The sequence below is a fragment of the Lates calcarifer genome, linkage group LG11 (assembly GCF_001640805.2).
Source record: "Lates calcarifer isolate ASB-BC8 linkage group LG11, TLL_Latcal_v3, whole genome shotgun sequence".
Lineage (NCBI taxonomy): Eukaryota > Metazoa > Chordata > Actinopteri > Centropomidae > Lates > Lates calcarifer.
In genome coordinates, this window is record NC_066843.1 from 5,692,533 (window position 1) to 5,713,289 (window position 20,757).

Sequence of the window (20,757 nt, forward strand, 5' to 3'; positions counted from 1 at the left end):
GAAAGACTGCATATGGGTCTGAGATTCAAATCCACAAGGATGAAGAAGATTGCTGTTCTAATTCTTGCATTCAGCTGCTGTCTGTGTGAAGTGCAAGTTAATGAAAACGATGACAAAGTCCATCAGTGTGGAGGATCAGCCAGTTGCTGTGAAATCTACTCCCTCACTTCCATAAGCAAAAACTTGGGAGCAGTGGAGGAGAAAATCACAAACATGGCAGAGAAAATAACACTCCTGGAGACCAAGTTGCAAACCACTGAAAAAGAAGTCCTGGATCTGCGGAGCCTTATTGGAGGTAACATAGAGCAAATGTTTTTATGAGATATTATAATGGTGTATAATTCCTCTGTGTCTAAATTCTTATCTCTCATGTTTGTGGTGTCTGGCTGTTTTCAGGCAAGCCTCAGGTGGCCTTTTCTGCTGCTCTCAGGGATTCTGGCAGTGGAAACATTGGACCTTTCACCACTGCTACTGCACTGCAATACAAGAAGGTCTTCTCAAACACTGGCAATAGCTACAACCCTTCAACAGGTAATGTATGCCAGAGAGAGAAAAAGGTAGAGAGAGAGAGTAAGAGAAAATCAATTAAGAGAAGAACTCATGAAATTTACATTTTTTTCTTATTTTGGCAGGCATTTTCACGGCATTGGTTAAAGGAATGTACTTCTTTCGATTCACAATGTTCACCAACTTCAGTCCTCCCCCCAACTCTGTCGTGAGCCTCATGAAGAACGGTCAGCAGCTGGTATCTGTCTGGGACGTCGCAACGTCTGACACCAACGACACAGGCAGCAATGCTGTGGTCATCCCCCTTGAGGTGGGAGACAATGTGTATGTCAAGCTCCATGAAAACAGGATTGTCTATGATGATGGGGCGAACTACAACACCTTCAGTGGTTTTCTACTCTTCACCATGTAATTTAGACAACATAATTTCAGGTCTGCATAGCTCTCCATGCTTTCATAGTACAGAAATATCTCACTTGATTCATTCTGCTATCTGGTAGCTTGGAAAGTGGAATTTGTGACACTATCTGCTGTGTATTTAGCTGAACAAACAGCAAACTGGGAGATGTGCATTTTATGAGACACTGTATTAATCACATCTGGGTATCAAAATAAATATCAAATTTAAAAGTGCAATGTCTGTATCTCTATTTCCATTTCATCATATTTGGATTTCATGAAGAAAATTTTAATGTATTATAATACAAGTGTGCTAACAGTTATTTGTCTAAAATGCACACAAGAACACTATAATTACATAGATCAAATAAAATCACCAAACTCTGGTGCCTGTGAGTTTTTGTATTTATGCATAATTCTTTTGCATGTGTACACAAATATAATGAATCTACCCTTGAACATTTTTTTTTAAATCAAGAAAGGAATATTTCACTGCTTTTTTCCACATCCAGATCACTTTGGACCAGGTCTAAATCAAAAACAGTTAAGACTTCGTAAATCTGAACTGGACTACCCCAAATAAACCAGACTCTGTAAAACACATTTTAAGATTTGTAAAACCTTTATTCTATTTCGTGCAAATGGAAATAGCTTCTTTTACAGCATTTCTCATATCTCCACAACATCAGACCAGTCCAGATCAGAAACCACGGTACTTAGAGTTGTCAAATCTGAACTAGATTATCCCAGAGAAGTTTCAGATTAGTGAAACCCATTCTCTAAAAAAGGGAGGTTCAAACTTCAGACAAGGTTATGTCAGTGCATACTGAGAATGATGCATACACACACAATAAGAGCTAATGCAATTAACAGATATAGTACTATGAACAGTAATGATCAAGATAGCTTTAAGTAATGGAACATTTATGGAAGACATTTAAACCATTGAACACTAAAAGCATACACTATTCAAAAGTAAAACTATGTTCAGTGTGACAGAGATACCACTTAAGCTGGCTGAGAGATATAGCATGCTTGTCCTAAATACATTTTAATGGTGTGTTATTTCTGCTTGGTGAAGGACTTTGTAGACTTTCTCTTGTTACACCATAACCCTGACCCATAACTCTTATCAACAAAATGTTGGATTATCATTAATCAGTAGTTGGACATTTGATTTCCCAGCTTCTTCAAATAAAGATTGCAGGCTGTGCGTTTTTCCCAAAACTGGCATTTCTGGTCTTGCACAATGTCAGATATGTATAAAAAGGGAGAGGCAACAGAGAAAGACTGCATATGGGTCTGAGATTCAAATCCACAAGGATGAAGAAGATTGCTGTTCTAATTCTTGCATTCAGCTGCTGTCTGTGTGAAGTGCAAGTTAATGAAAACGATGACAAAGTCCATCAGTGTGGAGGATCAGCCAGTTGCAGTGAAATCTCCTCCCTCACTTCCATAAGCAAAAACTTGGGAGCAGTGGAGGAGAAAATCACAAACATGGCAGAGAAAATAACACTCCTGGAGACCAAGTTGCAAACCACTGAAAAAGAAGTCCTAGGATCGGCAGAGCCTTATTGGAGGTAACATAGAGCAAATGTTTTTATGAGATATTATAATGGTGTATAATTCCTCTGTGTCTAAATTCTTATCTCTCATGTTTGTGGTATCTGGCTGTTTTCAGGCAAGCCTCAGGTGGCCTTTTCTGCGGCTCTCAGGGATTCTGGCAGTGGAAACATTGGACCTTTCACCACTGCTACTGCACTGCAATACAAGAAGGTCTTCTCAAACACTGGCAATAGCTACAACCCTTCAACAGGTAATGTATGCCAGAGAGAGAAGGAGGTAGAGAGAGAGAGAGTAAGAGAAAATCAATTAAGAGAAGAACTCATGAAATTTACATTTTTTTCTTATTTTGGCAGGCATTTTCACGGCATTGGTTAAAGGAATGTACTTCTTTCGATTCACAATGTACGCCACCTACAGTCCTCCCCCCAACGCTGTCGTGAGCCTCATGAAGAACGGTCAGCAGCTGGTATCTGTCTGGGACGTCGCAACGTCTGACACCAACGACACAGGCAGCAATGCTGTGGTCATCCCCCTTGAGGTGGGAGACAATGTGTATGTCAAGCTCCATGAAAACAGGCTTGTCTATGATGATGGGGCGAACTACAACACCTTCAGTGGTTTTCTACTCTTCACCATGTAATTTAGACAACATAATTTCAGGTCTGCATAGCTCTCCATGCTTTCATAGTACAGAAATATCTCACTTGATTCATTCTGCTATCTGGTAGCTTGGAAAGTGGAATCTGTGACACTATCTGCTGTGTATTTAGCTGAACAAACAGCAAACTGGGAGATGTGCATTTTATGAGGCACTGTATTAATCACTTCTGGGTATCAAAATAAATATCAGTCTTAAAAGTGCAATGTCTGTATCTCTATTTCCATTTCTGTATGAATTTGATTTCATGAAGACATTTTTAATATGCAACTACAAGTGTGCTAACATTGAGGTTAGGTAACACTGGTGCCTGTGAGTTTTTGTATATATTTATGCATAATTCTTTCGCATGGTTCACAGATATAATGAATCTACCCTTAACCATTTTTTATGAAAGCAAGAACGGAATATTTCACTGCCTTTTTTCCACATCTGGACCACATTGGACCAGGTCTAGATCAAAAACAATTACACTTAAATCTGAACTTGTTAAATCTGAACTAGAGTATCCCACGCAAGCCAGCCTCTGTAAAACACAGTTTCAGATTTGTGAAACATTTATTCTATTTGTGTAAGTAGAAATAGCTTTTTACTGCATTTTTTTTAAATATCTACACAACATCCAGTCCTGTCCACAATATTAAAACATGGCAAATCTGAGCTGGATTATCCCAGACAAGTTTGTGATTTGTGAAGCCTAAACACTAAAAAGGGGAGGGACAAACTTGACACAAGACCAGTCACTGCAAAGAGGAGCACTTTTAGTTATTCAACTGGCCCTGTAACTTGTTGACTGATTTTAAATGAAAATTATCTACAGATTTGAATGTATGGAGTTTCGTCATTTTGTCTGCAGCTAGGTGCACTTTTAGACACAGCAACTTTTAAAACTAATTTTTAATGGAGAAAGCGAGTGAACGCTTGAAAACACCACGGTCAAAGTGAGTGTGAGTGTACACTCATCACCGTCTTATTAGAACTGGAGTTGTCAGTGTCAAGCCCGTCATTTCAGAGCACTTTAAGGCTTTGATTAAGTTAGCTATTGACATGTGAAATTGTTACGCAAGCTACAGTATAGCTGTAAGCAGTAAGCTGGGGGCCGGTTCGACATACATTGTTTCACGGCTTTCTATGTCCCTAACTAACAACAACTACTCAACAAATCCAATTTTTGGTTCTATCTTATGAACACTGGGCTCCATGGATTGAGAAGGAAACCCACAAGTCTGACCATGTCCTCAACACTGAATTCGAAAATACACCAACATCCGAAACTGAGGGAGAACTTGTATGCTCTTTATTTAATCAGGCATAATTTATTGGGCCTGGCATTCTCATTTTATGAAGTCAGAAAAACTACAAAAAAACCCCTCTCAAAATGAGTTAGAATTGGGTTTTGCATAAAGAGCTAAATTATTGGCATCATGAAATACCTGTCCTCACACTCATAGGAAACATAAAACTTTGTGCACAAGTCCTTTTGTATAATCAGGGAAGGGTTGATCTGTACCAACAGTTAGAGCATGAACACGCCTTCTTATGCATGCCTCTGGTTCTTCTAAGAGATGTGTCTCAGAATAGCAATTTATTCTTGGACTTTTGCTTAACACTGTGTGTTTGATTTATTCGAGGAAGCAACACTTCAAAGTCTCTGCAAAATTTGTGCTGTTGAAACCAATGGATCTCGTATGGATCTAATCATGCAACTGAGGGAGAAACTGAAGAATCAACAGACCTACGTCAATGTGTATCAGTCTATTTAGGGTCCCCCTGGTAAGTGTTAATTACATATGACTCTTAAAATCCTGAGCAAAGGCAAAAAATTTACAAGATTTCCTTTCTTTCCCTCTCTACAGGTGGATGGTCTGTGGTTGCATGCCTCCATGGCATCGTTTACAGTCTGAAATTCAGCCTCGTCATGGAAACATTCCCCAAATGTCTGTTTGTATGACTCTGCACATGGTTTTGCAACACACGCAGTTTGCTGAAAACTGTAGGTGCCCCTGCAGTGGCCAGAGAAAAATGTGAGCACCCAGAAGAAAATGGACATCTGACACCTTGATCAAACCACCATTTTGCTCTTCATAACAAACTCCATAAGAGCAACACAAAAGACCCACATGATGTGTTGCGAAGGGCTGATCTAGTACCTGAACTCCAGGACTGTGTAAAAAGTAAGGAAGTAAAACACCTGTTTGCTGGCATGAGGAAAAACAATTATTTTCTCAGCAGTATGGCACCTTCCACACATTTGTTCCTGATGAGAAACCTGATCGAGCACAGGAACAAACAACAGCTTCAGGAAGTTTGTTTTTGACACAGTATTTTCACAAAACATCATACCATGAAGCCTCTGATGGTATACATATGATGGTTTGAGTGTATCCTTTCATATCTTTAAAAGATAACACAGTCCTAAGTTAACAGTTTGTTGTTTTTTTGTTGTGTAACAAAATTTGTACAAAATCATTTACTTTTTGTGAGGTCTGTACACTGTTCCCTGCTTCACAAAAAGCCTAGTGAGAAGTGTTTTTACTGTTATTAAATGCTGTTCACATCTTTTTCAGGCACAATTTTTCTTTCTTTTATCAGACAGAAACTTTAAGTGTATCAGAAATTACAAGTCAGATCTTCACACTATGACTCAAACAGCATAATTTCAGGTTTGTTTACTTTTCAAAAAGGATACCTCAATTTATTCACATTGAATAAATGATATTTTTGAAGGGGAATCTTAAAATTATTCACCCGAAATAGACAAACAGATTCATGAACATATTGTTTTAAAACATTGTATAACTGCACCCTTGTCCCATGAGGAACTAATCTTTATATATGCTTGTAGCTCTGTAACAATAGTCATCTGTTCATACATTTTGTACAGTAATCCATGTATTACATATCTCTAGCCACAGTACAGCTTGGAAACAGTTTGGTCCCCATTTGTATTAAAGCAAGAATATACAAAAGAACATATATAATATATTTATATCTCTGTCATGAATAGTATGCCTACATAGAGAAGATGAATCTACTCTTGAACAGTAAGGTTGGCTGAGCAGAATGTCTCCCCGTGGTCATTGGTGGCTCTACAGGTGTAAACGTTTGTGTCCTCTGTGCTAACTTTGGGGAGGACCAGGGTACAGAAGCCGTCTTCCTCATACTCTATCTGCACTGTGGATGACTCCACTACAGGCTCCTCCCCACACAGCCACACCACCTCTGGGTCAGGGTATCCTGCCGAGATAGAAGGGAGGGATGACGACAGGGGCAAGAGGTAGAAGTTCAAGTTGAGTCGAAAGTCTGTGTAAACACAGGGTACAGTTGAAGCTGTTGAATGACCGCCTCAGGATAGGAAGTTGGTGTGTACCTGTGACGTGACATGAGAGACGGGCACTGGATCCCTTAGCTACCGTCTGGTCCTCCAGGGTCTGGGTGAACTGGGGTGGCCCCTGCATCTTACGCTCCAGAGATTGCAGGGCATGCTCTGCTTCTGGGCTCAAGGATGAGTCTGGGACAGGGGAGGGGTTGATGAAAGAGGGGGGAAACCCCAGGATTGTTTACAGTCAACCAAAATAGCTCCGGTAAGAGGAAGATAATAAAATAATGACTATCTTACCTCCTCCAGGGCTGGTAGGAGATGTAGAGCTTTCACCTCTGGAAAGTAAAGCCATTCTATTCAAGGCAAGCATCGCCTTACCTGCTTTCTATGAGACAAATGTTCAAAAGGTTTGTAGCAGAAAGTAAAATCAACATCTCAAGCACAAATAAATCCCTAAATGTTAAGTGGTGAGATGTGTTACCTTCCACTTTTGCCTGGCTAGAAACCTTTTCATCTTCTCCTTGGACAGACACTTGGTGGTGGCAAGATCTTCAGAGTCAAATGCTGCCATCCAGGGGTGGGCAAGGGCCTCTTCACAGGACATCCTCCGCCTGAGAGCCACATAGAGGGTTATTGGTGGGTAAGTGAAGATGATATCTGGTTGCTGTGCATTAGCTGTATGCTTATACATTCACCTAGTGTCCTTGTTGAGCAGGGAGCTGATGAAATTTTTGGCTTCATCTGTTATCTCATCAAAGCTCTCCTCATCAAATTCCCACTGGGCAGCTGTGACCAAGGCCAGGGTCTCTGTATCACTGTTTCCCTGGAAAGGAGACTCACCACTCAGCCTGAAAGCCAAAGACATACAGAGGCAGCAGTGTCATTATATTGACTATTGCAGCTTACATCCACTAGGTGGCATTAAAAGTCTAAATTTAAAGATGTTTTAGCCATCATGGCTATTAACCAGCACAGTCCTATCACTCTAGTACATTTCTAAAAGTCTTTTTCTGGAGTTGCAATTGACAAGGGGCGTGTGATAAATTTCTCAGAATCAGAAGTTCTGCTCTCAGTTATGGGAGTGCAGGATGTGCATGTCACAGAAATGGTTAAAGAAAGCATAACATTTTGGAAAACATGCTCACTTGATTTTTTGTTATATGAGAACATTCAAAACAACCCTCATGTCTGTTTGAATATGAAGCAACCACTAGTGACAAAGACAAGGACAAACAGCTGGTTTGGCTCAGCTGCAAAAATTACCTGCCAGCACCTGCTCATTACTTCATTAACTATGAGACAAAGTGTAATGTTAAACCTGAATCTTTTGAGTTGATGTGGCAAACTTGTTTTGTTTATGTACAAAACAAACAGTTACAGAGCAACATTAGCATTCATTTGGAGTTGTGTTATAGCTAGTTGATGAGTGTAAGTCCAATATGCACTCAATTTGAGTTCTGTTCTTGGTCTCTACCAACTCCAGAGGGAAATATCTGGCTCTTAGCTCCTACATGCTCCATTTTCTCCACCAGCTACTCACTAACTTTGACTGTCTGCTGTTTTAGAGCAAGTAAAGAGTAAGTAAGAGTAATTTTCAAAATGTCAAACTATTTGTATGTATAGAGGGTTCTTGGAGTGACGGTGTGACTCACAATATGTAGCAGATGACCCCAATGCTCCACATGTCAGTGGCCAAACACACAGGCTCGTAGTTGATCACCTCAGGTGCCACAAACTCTGGAGTCCCATGCATCACCTTCAGAGGCGTGTTGCCATCTGTTAAACATAAGTCATATAACTTGATATTGAAACATAACATTACATTCACACATTAAGAGAGTTTAATGTCACATACCTAGTCTGCCGGCTAATCCAAAGTCGATGATCTTTATGGAAGTGCCAGTTGTGTCAACACACACAATGTTTTCAGGTTTGAGGTCCAGATGGATAATGTTTTGCTTATGCATGAAGGCGATACCCGCCAGGATCTGCTGCATGTAGCGCACACTGGCAGGCTCTGTGTGCTCAAAGTTGTCATCCACTATACGTTCAAACAGTTCCCCACCTGCGATACTGCAGACAGACAAACCACAGTGACAACAAACCATTGTTATATTTCTTTGTATACACCCAGAGCTTGCAGTCACCATAGGAAATCAACTACTTCAGGATTTCATCATAATACTCACAATTCCATGACCATGACCATCTCAGGCTTGTGATCATAGGCAGCCAGACACTGAACCAGCTTTGGGTGATGGAGATAGTTCATCAACTCAATCTCTTTACGAGCAGCCTCCCTCTCCTTGGTACGTCGGCCTTTGTAGAACTTCCCAGCACACACGCGCCCTGTCTCTTTATGGGTTAGCTTGAACACCAGGCCGAACTTTCCCCTGATAAGGAGACGGGTTTAGTCATTTTTATCTCTGAACCTTGAGAAAGAAATGCAAATGTTGTGCCATTACAGATTTTGAAGAATGTGGTTATCAAGCGGTCAGTGTGGAAAACAACATTTCATCTGAGATCTGACTCAACCACTAGTGATCTCAAACCTACATTTGGGCATACTAGTGTACAACTGTGTCACTACATATGTGTGTGTTAATCCTCCTTCTGCCTCACTTGGCAGGACATACCCTCTTTCAGAGAACACATTATCAAAAGGAGGATTTATCTTTGAAATGTCAAGCTTTCTTGTTCATTCCAAATTGTGAGGAAAGAGCCCATTAGTGCATCAAAAACTTGCTTGTGGTTTGACCTGACACATACTCACATTCCCAGTTTCTCCAGCAAATTGTAGTGATCTGTGACTTTGTGGGAAGAGTCAATAGTGACACAGGTATAGGCTTGAGGGGCCTCCTCCTCATCTCGCAGTTTGTCTGAATTTATGCATACAGACACAACAGTGTGATACAAGCCTCATTATATTTGCCTGTAGTTTCAAATGTGGTATCAATAATCCATACCACCTCACCTTTCTGCTCCATCCTAACCACTGGTGACACTGGACCTGGCTCGCTTGTTCCCGCTGCGTTGTAGGCCCTCACTCTGAAACAGTACTCCTCTTGAGGTTGCAGCCCAGAGCACACCCTGTATGAAGTACTCTTACACTGGGCAGTGAGTTCACTCCAATCCCCGGGCTCAGCACGTCCTTGTGTCTTCACCTCAACCACATAACCCAGGACAGCACTGCCACCGTCGTAACAAGGGCCCGACCAGGACAACACAAGGCTGGAGCCAGAGACACGAGAGATCACAGGAGAAGAGGCGGGAGGCTGTGGCCTCTCTGGTGGGAAGGGTGATGAATAAAGTGCTCAAGTAACTGTTTCACATGGTCCTGAAACTGCAGAGAGTGCATTGTCTTACCTATTACAGAAAGGGTAAGTGTATGTTGTGCTGAGCTCTTGCGGTCCTTCACCACAACAGTGTAGCGACCAGTGTGCTGTGGTTTAGCCTCTGCTATAACCAGCGTACTGCTCCGATCAGTATTTTCTGTCCACAGCTCTGGACCATCCACTATCTGCAGATATAAAATGTGTGAAGAAAAGAGTGAGAAACAGCAGAAACAAATACATTTGGCATGGCAGAGTGTGAATATTTGTGTACCCTTTAAATTACAACACCTGGTCTTTGTCTCTGATCCAACAGGACACTACAGGAGGGCTGCTGGTGAAAAAACACGAAAGACGAGCAGCCTGTCCCACCTTCACCTCAAGGTGCTGTGGAGGGTTTTCAAAATGTAATGCTGGACCTCCAAAGACAAAACATATGGTGAGTGTTTTGACTCAGAGTTTGCCAGTTCATTTGTAGTGTCTGGTTGAGTTCATCAACTAAATTCCTAAAACATGACGCTGGAAGGAAACTATCCAGTGTGGTGTGGGAGTGTAAGATAAAGACTGAGAGACAGAGAAAATGTATGGTAGTGAGATCTGTGGTTTGTACTGTTATGTAAAACTGGCAGTGCATCACTTCCCCTGAGACCCTTATTATTGCAGCAGAAGTGTCTCAAGTGGAAACAAAATGACACACAAGTACAACCAGTCCTTGTGTAATCAAATGTGTTTAACAATGCTAAACTAGATCAGCTGTTCTTTGAAGACACCTATGCATTCCGGTTCTATAATATGCTTCACACACTATGAACTATTTACCTAGACAAATGTCCTTAAATTAAGCAAACAGAATACACATTTGAAGTCATTCATCATAGTGTATCATATAGTTACAGATGGTTAACATGTTTTTGCATTAGACTACAGAATTCCATATATGAGCTGAAGTTAATATTATCTCTGACACTGTCAGTATTCAAATGTTATGGCATCAGGATGATGAATTTGACTGGACAATCTGATACAATTTTGCTGCTGAGATGGCTTTAATGTCTACAGTCTACATTCTTTACACAGCCAATTATTGCATCTCCCTGTTTAGCCATAAGTTTTATTTAATTGAAACAATAAAAATTCTCTTTGCTATATAAGTATGACACATCCTGTACTATAACAGACATTCAGAGCTTATTATGTGAGCTTTTCATACTTTTATTGTAGCCTCACCCTAAGGTAAAGTTTCTCAGTTTATGGGAGCATAATAGCTTAGAGGCTGACAACATTCAAGCAACAACAAAGGCTAAAAAGGGCATAGCTTCAGGACAAACCACAGCAGCACACACACAAAAAACAGACTCTAATGGAGAAGTTACATTAACATCAGCAAGCCAAATCAGAGAGCGAACAGTGAGGAAAAGACAGGTGAGTGGCCGTTGAAGGAACATCCAGAGACAGCAAATGAGGAGGAAAAAAAAGGGATGAGTGTATATATGTTTCTCACCTTTCCCTGAGTTGGCTCTCTTCTTTGGGATGACTTCTGCAGAGACAGATGAAGTGCAGGTAGGTTTAAGCATGGGACTTTAGAGGTGTGGCTCTGTTCTGTGTATGGCTATCAGTTTACAGACTCAGCAAGTTTTACTGTACTGTGCACTGTCCACTTCCCTACATGGTGCTCACTTTGGACTGACAACTCTCAGAGGGCGTATCAAAACCTACATTGTTGTGGAAATCCTGCATAATTCTTAATGCATGTTGCGTGACAGCCAATCACACAAAGGCTGGAAATGATGTGTTTCCTTATATAACATGGATATCCAGAAGATGTTAAAACAATGGTAAAGAGACCCAGACATTTTCCTGATGCATCAAAACGTGCACTTAAGTAAGGAAGGAAGCTGCAACATATGTGTTGTTATGAGCTAAACTTGACCTCTAAAACTGATAAACCCCTTTATGCCTATATGTGGAATTAGTCATCATTTAATTACCTCTTGGAGATGAGACTGGGTTCTGCTTATCAGACCCTGTAGGGGAGGTACAAATAGATCCTCTGAATTCCTGTAGCTCATCTTTGGGAGACTGTGGTGACCTTCCATTTTCCATAACACTCGTAGATGCAGAAGTGGGACATGACTTTGAGACACGACTGTGCACACCACAGATAGTTTCAAAGTCTGGATTGGTTGTGAGTGAGAGGAAAAGGAGAGGAGGTTGCATCAGAAATGAAACTCTGGCTTTTTGTGCTTTTGTGTGTCTCCCTGAATGAGGAACCCTAGATTACAACTTGCAAGAGGCAATGTGCTGCAATTAGCATTATGAATTAGCATATAATAGACATTCAGACCTTATTATGTGAGCTAATTTTGCTGCTAATTATAAATCTTGCTGCTAATGATAAATTAGCAGCAAAAGAAATTAAGAAATTAAAAGAACATGTCTCCATGAATTACCTCTAATGTCCATTACGGAGCAGTCCCCAGCTTCTCCCTTACCTCTGACAAACACAGCAGCGCAGCAGGATGTCTTCCCTGCACTGTTTTCTGCCAAACAGGTGTAGGCACCGGCGTCTTCTGGAAGACACTCCCTCACCTCAAAGCTCACCTCCCTGCCGTTGAAGGAACGTTTGCCAAATCGGGCCACTTCACCTGCCCATAGTAGCAATCAAACAAACTAGCAACACTTTCCTCCAATGGTGTAATGCACAATGAAACAATGAAGAGAGGGAACGGATACAGGAGAAAACGTGCTGTTAACCTCTTGAACCCTCACGTGCAACCTATAAATACTGTCTTAAAACAAGCAAAATAAACAGGAATTCATGATCTCAGAGCCGTGTTTACTTTCAGTTACTGTATCTGAGCCTTCGAGTGCTTTGGGTCAACCTCAAGCAAACACTGAGATGTAACAGTGTACTGTATAGTGTCTCTGCTCACCATTGTGCAACCATGACACTTTGATTGGCTGACTTCCTGTGAGAGCCCCACGTAGTGTGATGTCACTTCCTTCGTCCACGCTGCAGTCTTCCAGGGGATCTATGAAGACGGGTGGATCCAAATGTTTACAAGGGGAGAAGCTGAGCGACCCTGGATATGGAGAAGAGGGGTAGAAGGAGGTGATGACTCGGCCACATAAAGAAAGAGCAACACGAGCTGAAAGGGTTTATAGAGAAAGTGTCGTCAGTGACCTTTCCCTGGTTTTATAGAGGAGCAAACACAAAACCTGGTGGTTAAACCCTATTTTTACTCATTTAAGACTTTAAAATGTTCCCATTTACTTCAATCTGGTTTGTAATCTTGGATAAAAATGTTGTCACTGAGCTACTTGTCATACTGACTCTGTGTGGCCTTGTCTTAGTGTGTGAAGTTATGTGAAGTGATAGCTGCTAAAAGTGCAACAGATATGAAATGCTTTGTAGGTGTGATGTTTCATTCTCTCATCTAAAGTAACACTTCATACCACTTCATCTCTTCTTTTAGTCTTCCTTTTCTCTCTTGTAACAACTGCCAGGAAATCCACAGCACTGGCATCAGTCTCATACCTTATTATAACATACATGTACAATCATGTTGAGTGGATTGTGCTTTTACTTGGATATTAGCCAGATGTAGGTGAGTATTCCCAGGTACTGCACACTCTCTGATTCAGTAAAGTTTCGTTAATAAGAAGCACTTTGTCAGAATGACAAGTTGTGAAAGAGGCGTATCAGGTGTAGTGCAGTAACTAAAATCTGACTGTGTGTTGTAATATTAAGTTATGTACACTATACTAGTTATCATTTCACAAAGCAGGCAATTTAACTGTCAACCTTTAGCCAGTGTTTACAATACTGAATTATTCATCTTACAGCCTGGTGTTTGAGGACAGGCACTGAATGCTGTTCAGTCAAGCCAAATACAAGCTGCTCACAGACACACTGAGAGGTGGATTTTCACACCTCTTTCACATCATGACCCTCTGACCTTTTTTTTTGGTTACCTACAAAGCACTCAAAGCTTTTGTTAGCAGGTCACTAATGTCTGTAACACGTTGCTCTAAAAATCCTCCACTGCTTTTGAAAATGAAACTTTCAAAACACTGGCGTACTTCAAATATACACTGTGGCCACACTGACATTAAGTCCAATTTTGAAAGTTCCTGAAATCTTGACTCGTAAGAAATGTTGTATAAGGTTGTTATCTAACAACACATGTTTGTGGGATGAGTTCCAGATAACAGTTTACACTGACTTAATTTAAATAAGAAGATATGCTTGACATTTTATTAAGTTGCCCCAAACATCTGACAAAACTGCTTTATGTTATCACAATTTCACAGCAAAAGTCAGACTTACTATGAACCATCACCATGTTTAGACTTGTCTATCCAGGCTATTATATTAATAACAAGGTAAATGTCAGAGTTGAGCTCTGTCAAACCTCAAACACACAACTTTAAATAATCAATCTCCTCTCCTCTCTCTCTCTCATGCAGTCCTTACCTGTACCAGTTCGTTTGTCTGAGGCCCTGCTGTCAGTAATTCCTGGTCCATTCCCTGGTGCAGATGCACGTGGTGGCTTGATCTGCATCCTGAAGGTTGACACATATCGCTGTTTGCTATCACCATTCATGTCTGTTTAATAACACCCCCAGTCTCTGAACAGAACAACTACATTTACAAAGTCATTTCCCAAGCTGATTATCACACTTCCTTTCTCTGTCACTGCTGTGCTCACTGCAACTTGCTCTGTGCCTCTCTCTTCTGTAAAACCAACCAGCCTCTGTTTCTCAGTCACAGTGAGTGCTGCTCTGCCCTCACTCCTCACACCTCTCTGCATATGTTCGAGCTGTCTTTTCTCACCCTCCCCTGATCTACACTAACTCCACCTACATCAGAAATACTTCTGTTTCGCTTTGGCCATTTCAGGCTGAGCAGGAATCACCTTATCTCTCAAAAGTCACTCTAATCCTAGATCCCCCACCTACTACTCAAACCTCTTAAACCCTCTTTATTACTATGTCTAACAGACACACTAGACATAAATGAGGATGAACAGAAAGCAGGAGAGTGGGAGGAAAGATGGGGGTGGGGTGGGGAGACTTATCTACCCACCCAGCCAAAGGTTGAATTGTGTGCTGTTTGTTGAATGCGCTGCCGTTTATCGATTTCCCTGTTTGCCTTCTCACTTATCAATGCTGCAACTGAACTTTGTGATGCCAGTGACGCCGACCAATGCAAAGGTTCATTTCACGCCTGTGAACTGTAAAGCTGTGATTGTGAACAACAGGCTCATAAATTCTGTGTGACTTTGAGTGTGAGTGCCTGCCCTGGTACAGTATATCCCAGCACACACAGGGAGGCTGTTTCCAGGGTAATAGCGTCACTTCAACAGATCCACCACCTGCTGCTGTGGTAACACAGAGGTGTCTCAAGAGGGGCCTGCTCTTGTTCTCATGACTAACATATGTTACTGAGACTATCAACCCAACAGAGCAGCATTGTGAAATCTCACAGTCTGCATTACGGGATGCAATCATGGGAGAGCAAATTAGTAACAATTGTCGACCTGACTGTACTTAACATGTCTGAATCTGTACCAAGATTAGCATTAATGAGGCGAGTAAACTGCATTAAAAGTGCTGAATGTCAGTGAACACATCAGAAGCCCACTGAGGTGATTATAACATCGCTTTCCACCCTGCTCCCATCCCAGTTTCCCAAATTCCACATCAGTGATCACACAGAATAGCACTGTGAGGGGCTTGTTTTAGTTTCTGTGAGGGAAGAATTCCCAAATCAAACATTTACTAAAAGGCTGCACACAGAGAAACACTATTGTAAGGCCTTTTTCATATTGTAGATACACTTGCATACAGTATGGGCCAACTTTGTGAAATTTATCAGAGCTCTGAAATAGCAGAAGTTATAAAGCATATTAGTAAGTGCTACTGTGAAAGTAGCTCAGCCCCTTCTCTGCTAAATACCTCATTCCCCCCCCCATGTCATTATTCTGATAAAAAAAATAAACCCAGAGATGAGGTTAAACCACTGGAGCTGAGCTAAATTCACTAGAACCTATTAAAGTGGAAAATCATCATATGTATTATTCAGAATGTTCCCAAACTCATGAACAGCTGCAGATGACCCATACCCTTATTCTCTCTCAAGTTTCTCCTCCATGTATTGTTTGGGTTTATGACATAGCCACAGGCTTCAACTTGCAGAGGCAATGAATTACAAGATAATCTGTCGAAAAAAATGATACAGTACATTGCGTCTGCTCTGGAAACTGCTACAGCACATACTGGATGACACTGTGTAAGTGATTAAATTAAGGGCTCCTCTCTAATTAAATTGGTGGTAATGGGCCTTTAGGCATAATAATTGGTGTTATGCTAAATGGCAGTTTCACAGTACAAAAACAAGTCACCCCTTTATATTTGTTGCATATTATGATAGACACTTTATCTGATAAGGTGTGACTCAAAGGGTTTAAATAAGATGTGACAGTCTCCTGGGGAAAAAGAAAACACACGCAAAGAAAGTTGGCAGAAACTCTGAAGCTGCAGAACTGCTCATTAGGAGGAAGCAAAGTGATAAAGCTGCATTTCTCCCACAGAGCCTTGGCCTGCAGGAGCATAATTAATGTAATTTAGGCACGGGGCCACTCACTGCACACAAAGGAGTCTAGAGCAGAAGGGAGACATGCTGACTGACCCATTACTTTACCCCTCCCCCACCCTACACCCACCCCGACATGCTGCCGCTTTTACCATCTGATGGCATGCATGCAGGTAGTAAAACAAAAAAATTCCCTGACTTTCCAGAACTAGCGACCATGACACCCACATCTGAGCATGAAGAAAAGGATGTAGACTGAAGATAGTCACAGTAGAGTGAAGAAAAGATTCGCTTTGTTAAAAGGAATCTTTATAGTGGAACTGATGCAGCATTAGTGAACATGAAACCTAGAAATAGTGGGTAATACTCAAAGATTAAAGATAAAAAAAAAACTATGATAAGAAGTTGTAGTATGTAACACGTCATTTTTTGTGTACATCAATAAATTAATGCCACAAATGTAATAGCCTGTGCTGTAAACACAATTTAGGAAGCAACATATAATAGTGAGACCTGACTATTAGTTTTGATTGGTGGAAAACTTGTCAGCATGTTTTGTGGCATCTGTTTGAGGAAGTTACTGCAGATACAAAACTGCATTAAAATTGTGGACATTTTTCATGTGTGAAAGGTGTTGAACAATTAAGAAATTATGAATCAAATTATAGGTAGGTCATAAGTCATAGTTTTACAGTATGTGAAGTATATAAATGTGCTTATATATAACATAATTTATCATTCTTCAATACCCACAGTGACCAAAAGAAGCACAGAAATGAAGAGTAGACAGTATGTCTCTGTCACGAATCAAACAAGTATTACATGACCAGGCTTGCTCAACTGAACTGCAGTGCCCTCTGGTGTCACATTTTTTGTCTGCTGTTTGCAAAACCTACTACCACAAGTGGGGGTAACAGGTTGAGTCAAGTTGGGAGATGCAGGGGGTAAAAATTAGGTCAACCATTTAATTGAAGCAGAAGTCAAAGGGTTAAACAAAGAATCCTGATGTCCACTTGCCAATAATGATCTAAACCTGTATGTTTGACTAATTACCTCTCCACTGTAGCTGTTGGCAGAACTCAGTCCCTTACACATTCACCAAGAGGAGACTGGCACCATCTAGAGGCCAACATGCTACAAGATACTGTGTGTAATACTGTGTTAAATCATCTCACTACTCCAGTCTGGTAATGCAGTAATGTTCTTGTGATTCTTACATTCTGCATTGCAAGAGTAGTATGAAGCATCTAAATTCATTATTGATTTCTTGCATTTGTTTCCCTTACCTGCAGCAATAAATATATAGTGGTACCTCATTACAGATTCAAATGTCTGCAGTAAAAATGGATGTTCTGCCTCAAATCAGCTTTCTAAGTGTATGATGATTACATTTGCTCCATCCCATAAATCAGTAAGGTCTAAAGATGGAGATGGGCTTTCTTTTTTAAAATCTTGTATACCTCAGGTGACTGTATGGAATTTTATTCTCTAGCATAAAAAAGAGAAACACTGCATGCTGCATTACATGCTGGACCTCACATTGCCAACACAATTGGCAAAGCATGTCATATGTTAGTGTTTGAACTGCATCTAAGTTTTCTACTCACCACTTTCACAGCAAGCAAAGTTGTGGCTTGAGGAACCTACTGGCATTTCCGTCTTTGTGCTCCCTTCATAAGGCAGCAAACAAAAGATCTACAACTTTTCAGCATGAGTATTATGAAGCTTCCAAGACGCCATGAAAAATGTAACACTTGAGTTGGCCAGAGACCCCCTGACTTCTCCCTCAGCAGCTCTCATGACTGACGGTCATACATTGCCTCTGGCTGTAGTAGGCTACAAGCTGCAGTGTGGTTGTGCTGGCTGTATCACCACTCACTATTTTCACAACAAAACTGTATGTGTTTCTGCAAAGGGTCTTCTTTTGGGAAATAATTGACTGTCAAACTACAGCTAATCCAGCATGAAAGCACAGATTTATGCATGCCCACAACATTGCATTAAATAACTTCTTATTTTATTATGGAGTGATCATTTCAGAATGTTTTATCTCTTTGTTTCATTTGTGTTTATAAGTGTGTGTGTGTGTGTGTGTGTGTGTGTGTGTGTGTGTGTGTGTGTGTGTATTGTAGCAGTATATGCGCCACAACAGCAGGGGGTGGTGTTCACTTTAACAATATTAATATTAACCATTACTGTAGTCTGATCTTTGAAACACAGAATGGACCACTAAATCCAGAACTACACAAATGTTCACTTTTAAATTTAGTGTCAGTTCAGATCATGCACAGCCCACATCTCTACAATTTCTCACTCATACTTATTTTCTAAAATACCGTCTTTCTTTCTTTCTTGTGCCTTATCATTTCTCTTCCCTGCAGCTGAACCAAACAAGCTCTGTTAGAGGTGTCTTTAAATGCTGACCCTGCTGTGCAAAAGGTCCTGTTGTTTTTCGCTCTGTCGGTTTCACACATTGACCGTGACTGTCTGGCCCCGCAGTCCTTGGGGCATTCCAGCCAACAGCTCAACATGTGCAGTGGGAGCTACCACAAAAAGCACACTGGATGCAAAGGAAAACCACAAAAGTTCTGAATATTTCTGGAGGAAATTACTAATGAGGATAAATTAGGCATACTAGACTTCCTGCTATTTCACAAATTGAGAGATTGTGATAATAAGATTTTATCTGAGTTGCACACAAGTCTGAGACATTACACATTAAATGTGTTAAGTCTTAAAATTCTTTTAAATCACATAGGCTCAAAGTATCTCTCAGAGGGATAACTTTTTAAATAACTTCACTAAATGTAAAATATCTTCTTGCGGTCTAGTAGTCTAGTGAAAAGGCTTGGCGATCCTTTTCCACGAGAGAGAGTATTTGTGAGCCTGTACGTGTCTATGTGTTCAACTCCCACCTTTGCAATGAGGCCCCTCCACCACTCTGTTGTTGGTGAGGGCCCACATGGAAGCGATTATGCTGTGCAGAGAGTGAAATTACAGAGAGAACCTACAGAGCTGGAGCCCTCCTATTTCCACTCACTCATTCACTTAGATTTACTCACATGAGCACAAGCTCAGAAGCACATACAGCTGAGTGAACGCACGCATGCACAGATAGAGAAAGACAGATGGGCACACACATACACACACACACACTCAAACAGGAGCTCTGCTGCCACCTTGCCTGAAGCTGTACATTTCCACTGCTGGCTCTGTTGGGACAAGGCTGCAGTGTGCTTCCCTCTCTGCCTTTCCCTCTCCTGGGCTAGAGTGGGAAGGGGCTGGGGCTGTAAATTCCTCAAAAAGAGCTGCTAAGAGGGCCTCCATTAAAACAGGGGGGGTCGGTGCTTGCCAGAGAGGAGCCCACTCAATAAGTCATCATCGAAGCCTGAGGCCTTACTGGGGCCCACAGGAGAGTAACAGACTGGATTAGAGCAGTACTACCTCATTCAGTTTAATACATCTACTTTACCTGGAGATCCAGGTGTTCAGAGCACTGCAATGTTGCCTTAATGGGCCACTAAGAATGATTTTACTGCATTGTAATGTATCTGCAGGGGGCTGATTGACTTATCAATTAAAAGCTCGGTGATTACTTCCACAGCTGCTGAGCTGTTGTGTGACCTTCTAGGCTCACTTTTTTGCCCCTGCTGCACTGGGACAAAAGTCACTTTGGGCCCATTGTTATGTCATAGCAATATAATTTCTGACTTCCACCTACAGACTGTTTGGATCAGAAAAGGCTTTCCTCAAAGAGCATCTAACAACTCAGAATTACTTCTGGCAGGATGCAGATCCATTGGTCTCAAAATAAAGGTCATAAAATTGCCATTATCTCTACTGAGCAACATATTCCAGATTCATTACAAGACATAAGGACATGATGAAACATGACACATTAAACTGAGCGCTTAAGGCTGTTAGTGTATTTGAAGGTAATCCATCATTGTTCATGTCTCAAATTCTTAAGCAGGAAGTTTGAATAATATTACTCTGATAATAATATTTTAACAAACAAACGTTCTGTGTCAAGTTTCCATGGCTGCTCAGCTCAAAATTTGCAACTTAATAAACCACAACTGCATCACATTTCAGCAGCTGAACAAAGACATGGCTCAACCACACAACACAGTAGCTCAAAACACCAGACACTTCGTCCTTCCTTGTGTTATCATTTGCTACTTGCACCATCACCCTGAAGGTTTACGAGAGTGGCATGGTTGTGTATACACTGTGGTGTCTGGATGCACATTAACCATTCCCTCCCCTCCACACACACTCCTCCCAGGCAAGCCCATTATTATCCCAGGCGTGCTGCAGGCTCCCAAAATATCTGTCACGCAGCTGTCGGCACCTCTCTGCTCAGCAGCTGGAG

At 41.2% G+C, this 20,757-nt stretch overlaps 2 protein-coding genes and 1 long non-coding RNA gene across 4 annotated transcripts; 2 read left to right on the plus strand and 1 right to left on the minus strand.

Annotated features, from left to right (window-relative positions):
* On the plus strand, window positions 1–3,336 carry LOC108901130 (complement C1q-like protein 2). The gene is made up of 3 exons (XM_018702543.2): window positions 1–295; window positions 397–531; window positions 2,826–3,336. Exons 1-3 carry the CDS (start codon window positions 13–15, stop codon window positions 3,110–3,112), a joined length of 705 nt encoding a protein of 234 aa, XP_018558059.1. The 5' UTR covers window positions 1–12; the 3' UTR covers window positions 3,113–3,336.
* Window positions 1,513–2,714, plus strand: LOC127142942 (uncharacterized). Its single transcript, XR_007814052.1, has 2 exons — window positions 1,513–2,486; window positions 2,588–2,714. It is a non-coding gene; the product is annotated as an uncharacterized LOC127142942 (long non-coding RNA).
* Window positions 3,337–5,784: 2,448 nt separating the features above from the next.
* On the minus strand, window positions 5,785–14,810 carry mylk5 (myosin, light chain kinase 5). 2 transcript variants are annotated; one of them, XM_051073665.1, is made up of 17 exons: window positions 14,262–14,810; window positions 12,718–12,867; window positions 12,277–12,429; window positions 11,773–11,958; window positions 11,286–11,321; window positions 10,076–10,197; window positions 9,819–9,972; window positions 9,427–9,738; window positions 9,226–9,331; window positions 8,642–8,845; window positions 8,308–8,525; window positions 8,105–8,228; window positions 7,148–7,300; window positions 6,934–7,063; window positions 6,750–6,837; window positions 6,501–6,641; window positions 5,785–6,367 (listed from the first exon to the last, which is right to left on the minus strand). In XM_051073665.1, the coding sequence occupies exons 1-17, from the start codon at window positions 14,389–14,391 to the stop codon at window positions 6,162–6,164; spliced, it is 2,613 nt and encodes an 870-aa protein (XP_050929622.1). In that variant the 5' UTR covers window positions 14,392–14,810; the 3' UTR covers window positions 5,785–6,161. The 2 variants fall into 2 exon arrangements, with proteins under 2 accessions (XP_050929622.1, XP_018558000.1); XM_018702484.2 differs by having other exon boundaries at window positions 10,076–10,203; window positions 14,262–14,809.
* Window positions 14,811–20,757: the final 5,947 nt, after the last annotated feature.

What these genes read in the sequence shown, in the direction of transcription:
- LOC108901130 (XM_018702543.2), top strand. Translation starts at nt 13, where the DNA reads ATGGGTCTGAGATTCAAATCCACAAGGATGAAGAAGATTGCTGTTCTA. An exon ending in TCTGCGGAGCCTTATTGGAG is followed by an intron (nt 296 to 396) that starts GTAACATAGAGC and finishes GGCTGTTTTCAG; the next exon opens with GCAAGCCTCAGGTGGCCTTT. An exon ending in TAGCTACAACCCTTCAACAG is followed by an intron (nt 532 to 2,825) that starts GTAATGTATGCC and finishes TTATTTTGGCAG; the next exon opens with GCATTTTCACGGCATTGGTT.
- mylk5 (XM_018702484.2), bottom strand. Translation starts at nt 14,391, where the DNA reads ATGAATGGTGATAGCAAACAGCGATATGTGTCAACCTTCAGGATGCAG. An exon ending in GGATCAGAGACAAAGACCAG is followed by an intron (nt 9,973 to 10,075) that starts GTGTTGTAATTT and finishes TTATATCTGCAG; the next exon opens with ATAGTGGATGGTCCAGAGCT. An exon ending in GGGGTCATCTGCTACATATT is followed by an intron (nt 7,301 to 8,104) that starts GTGAGTCACACC and finishes TTTGGCTTTCAG; the next exon opens with GCTGAGTGGTGAGTCTCCTT.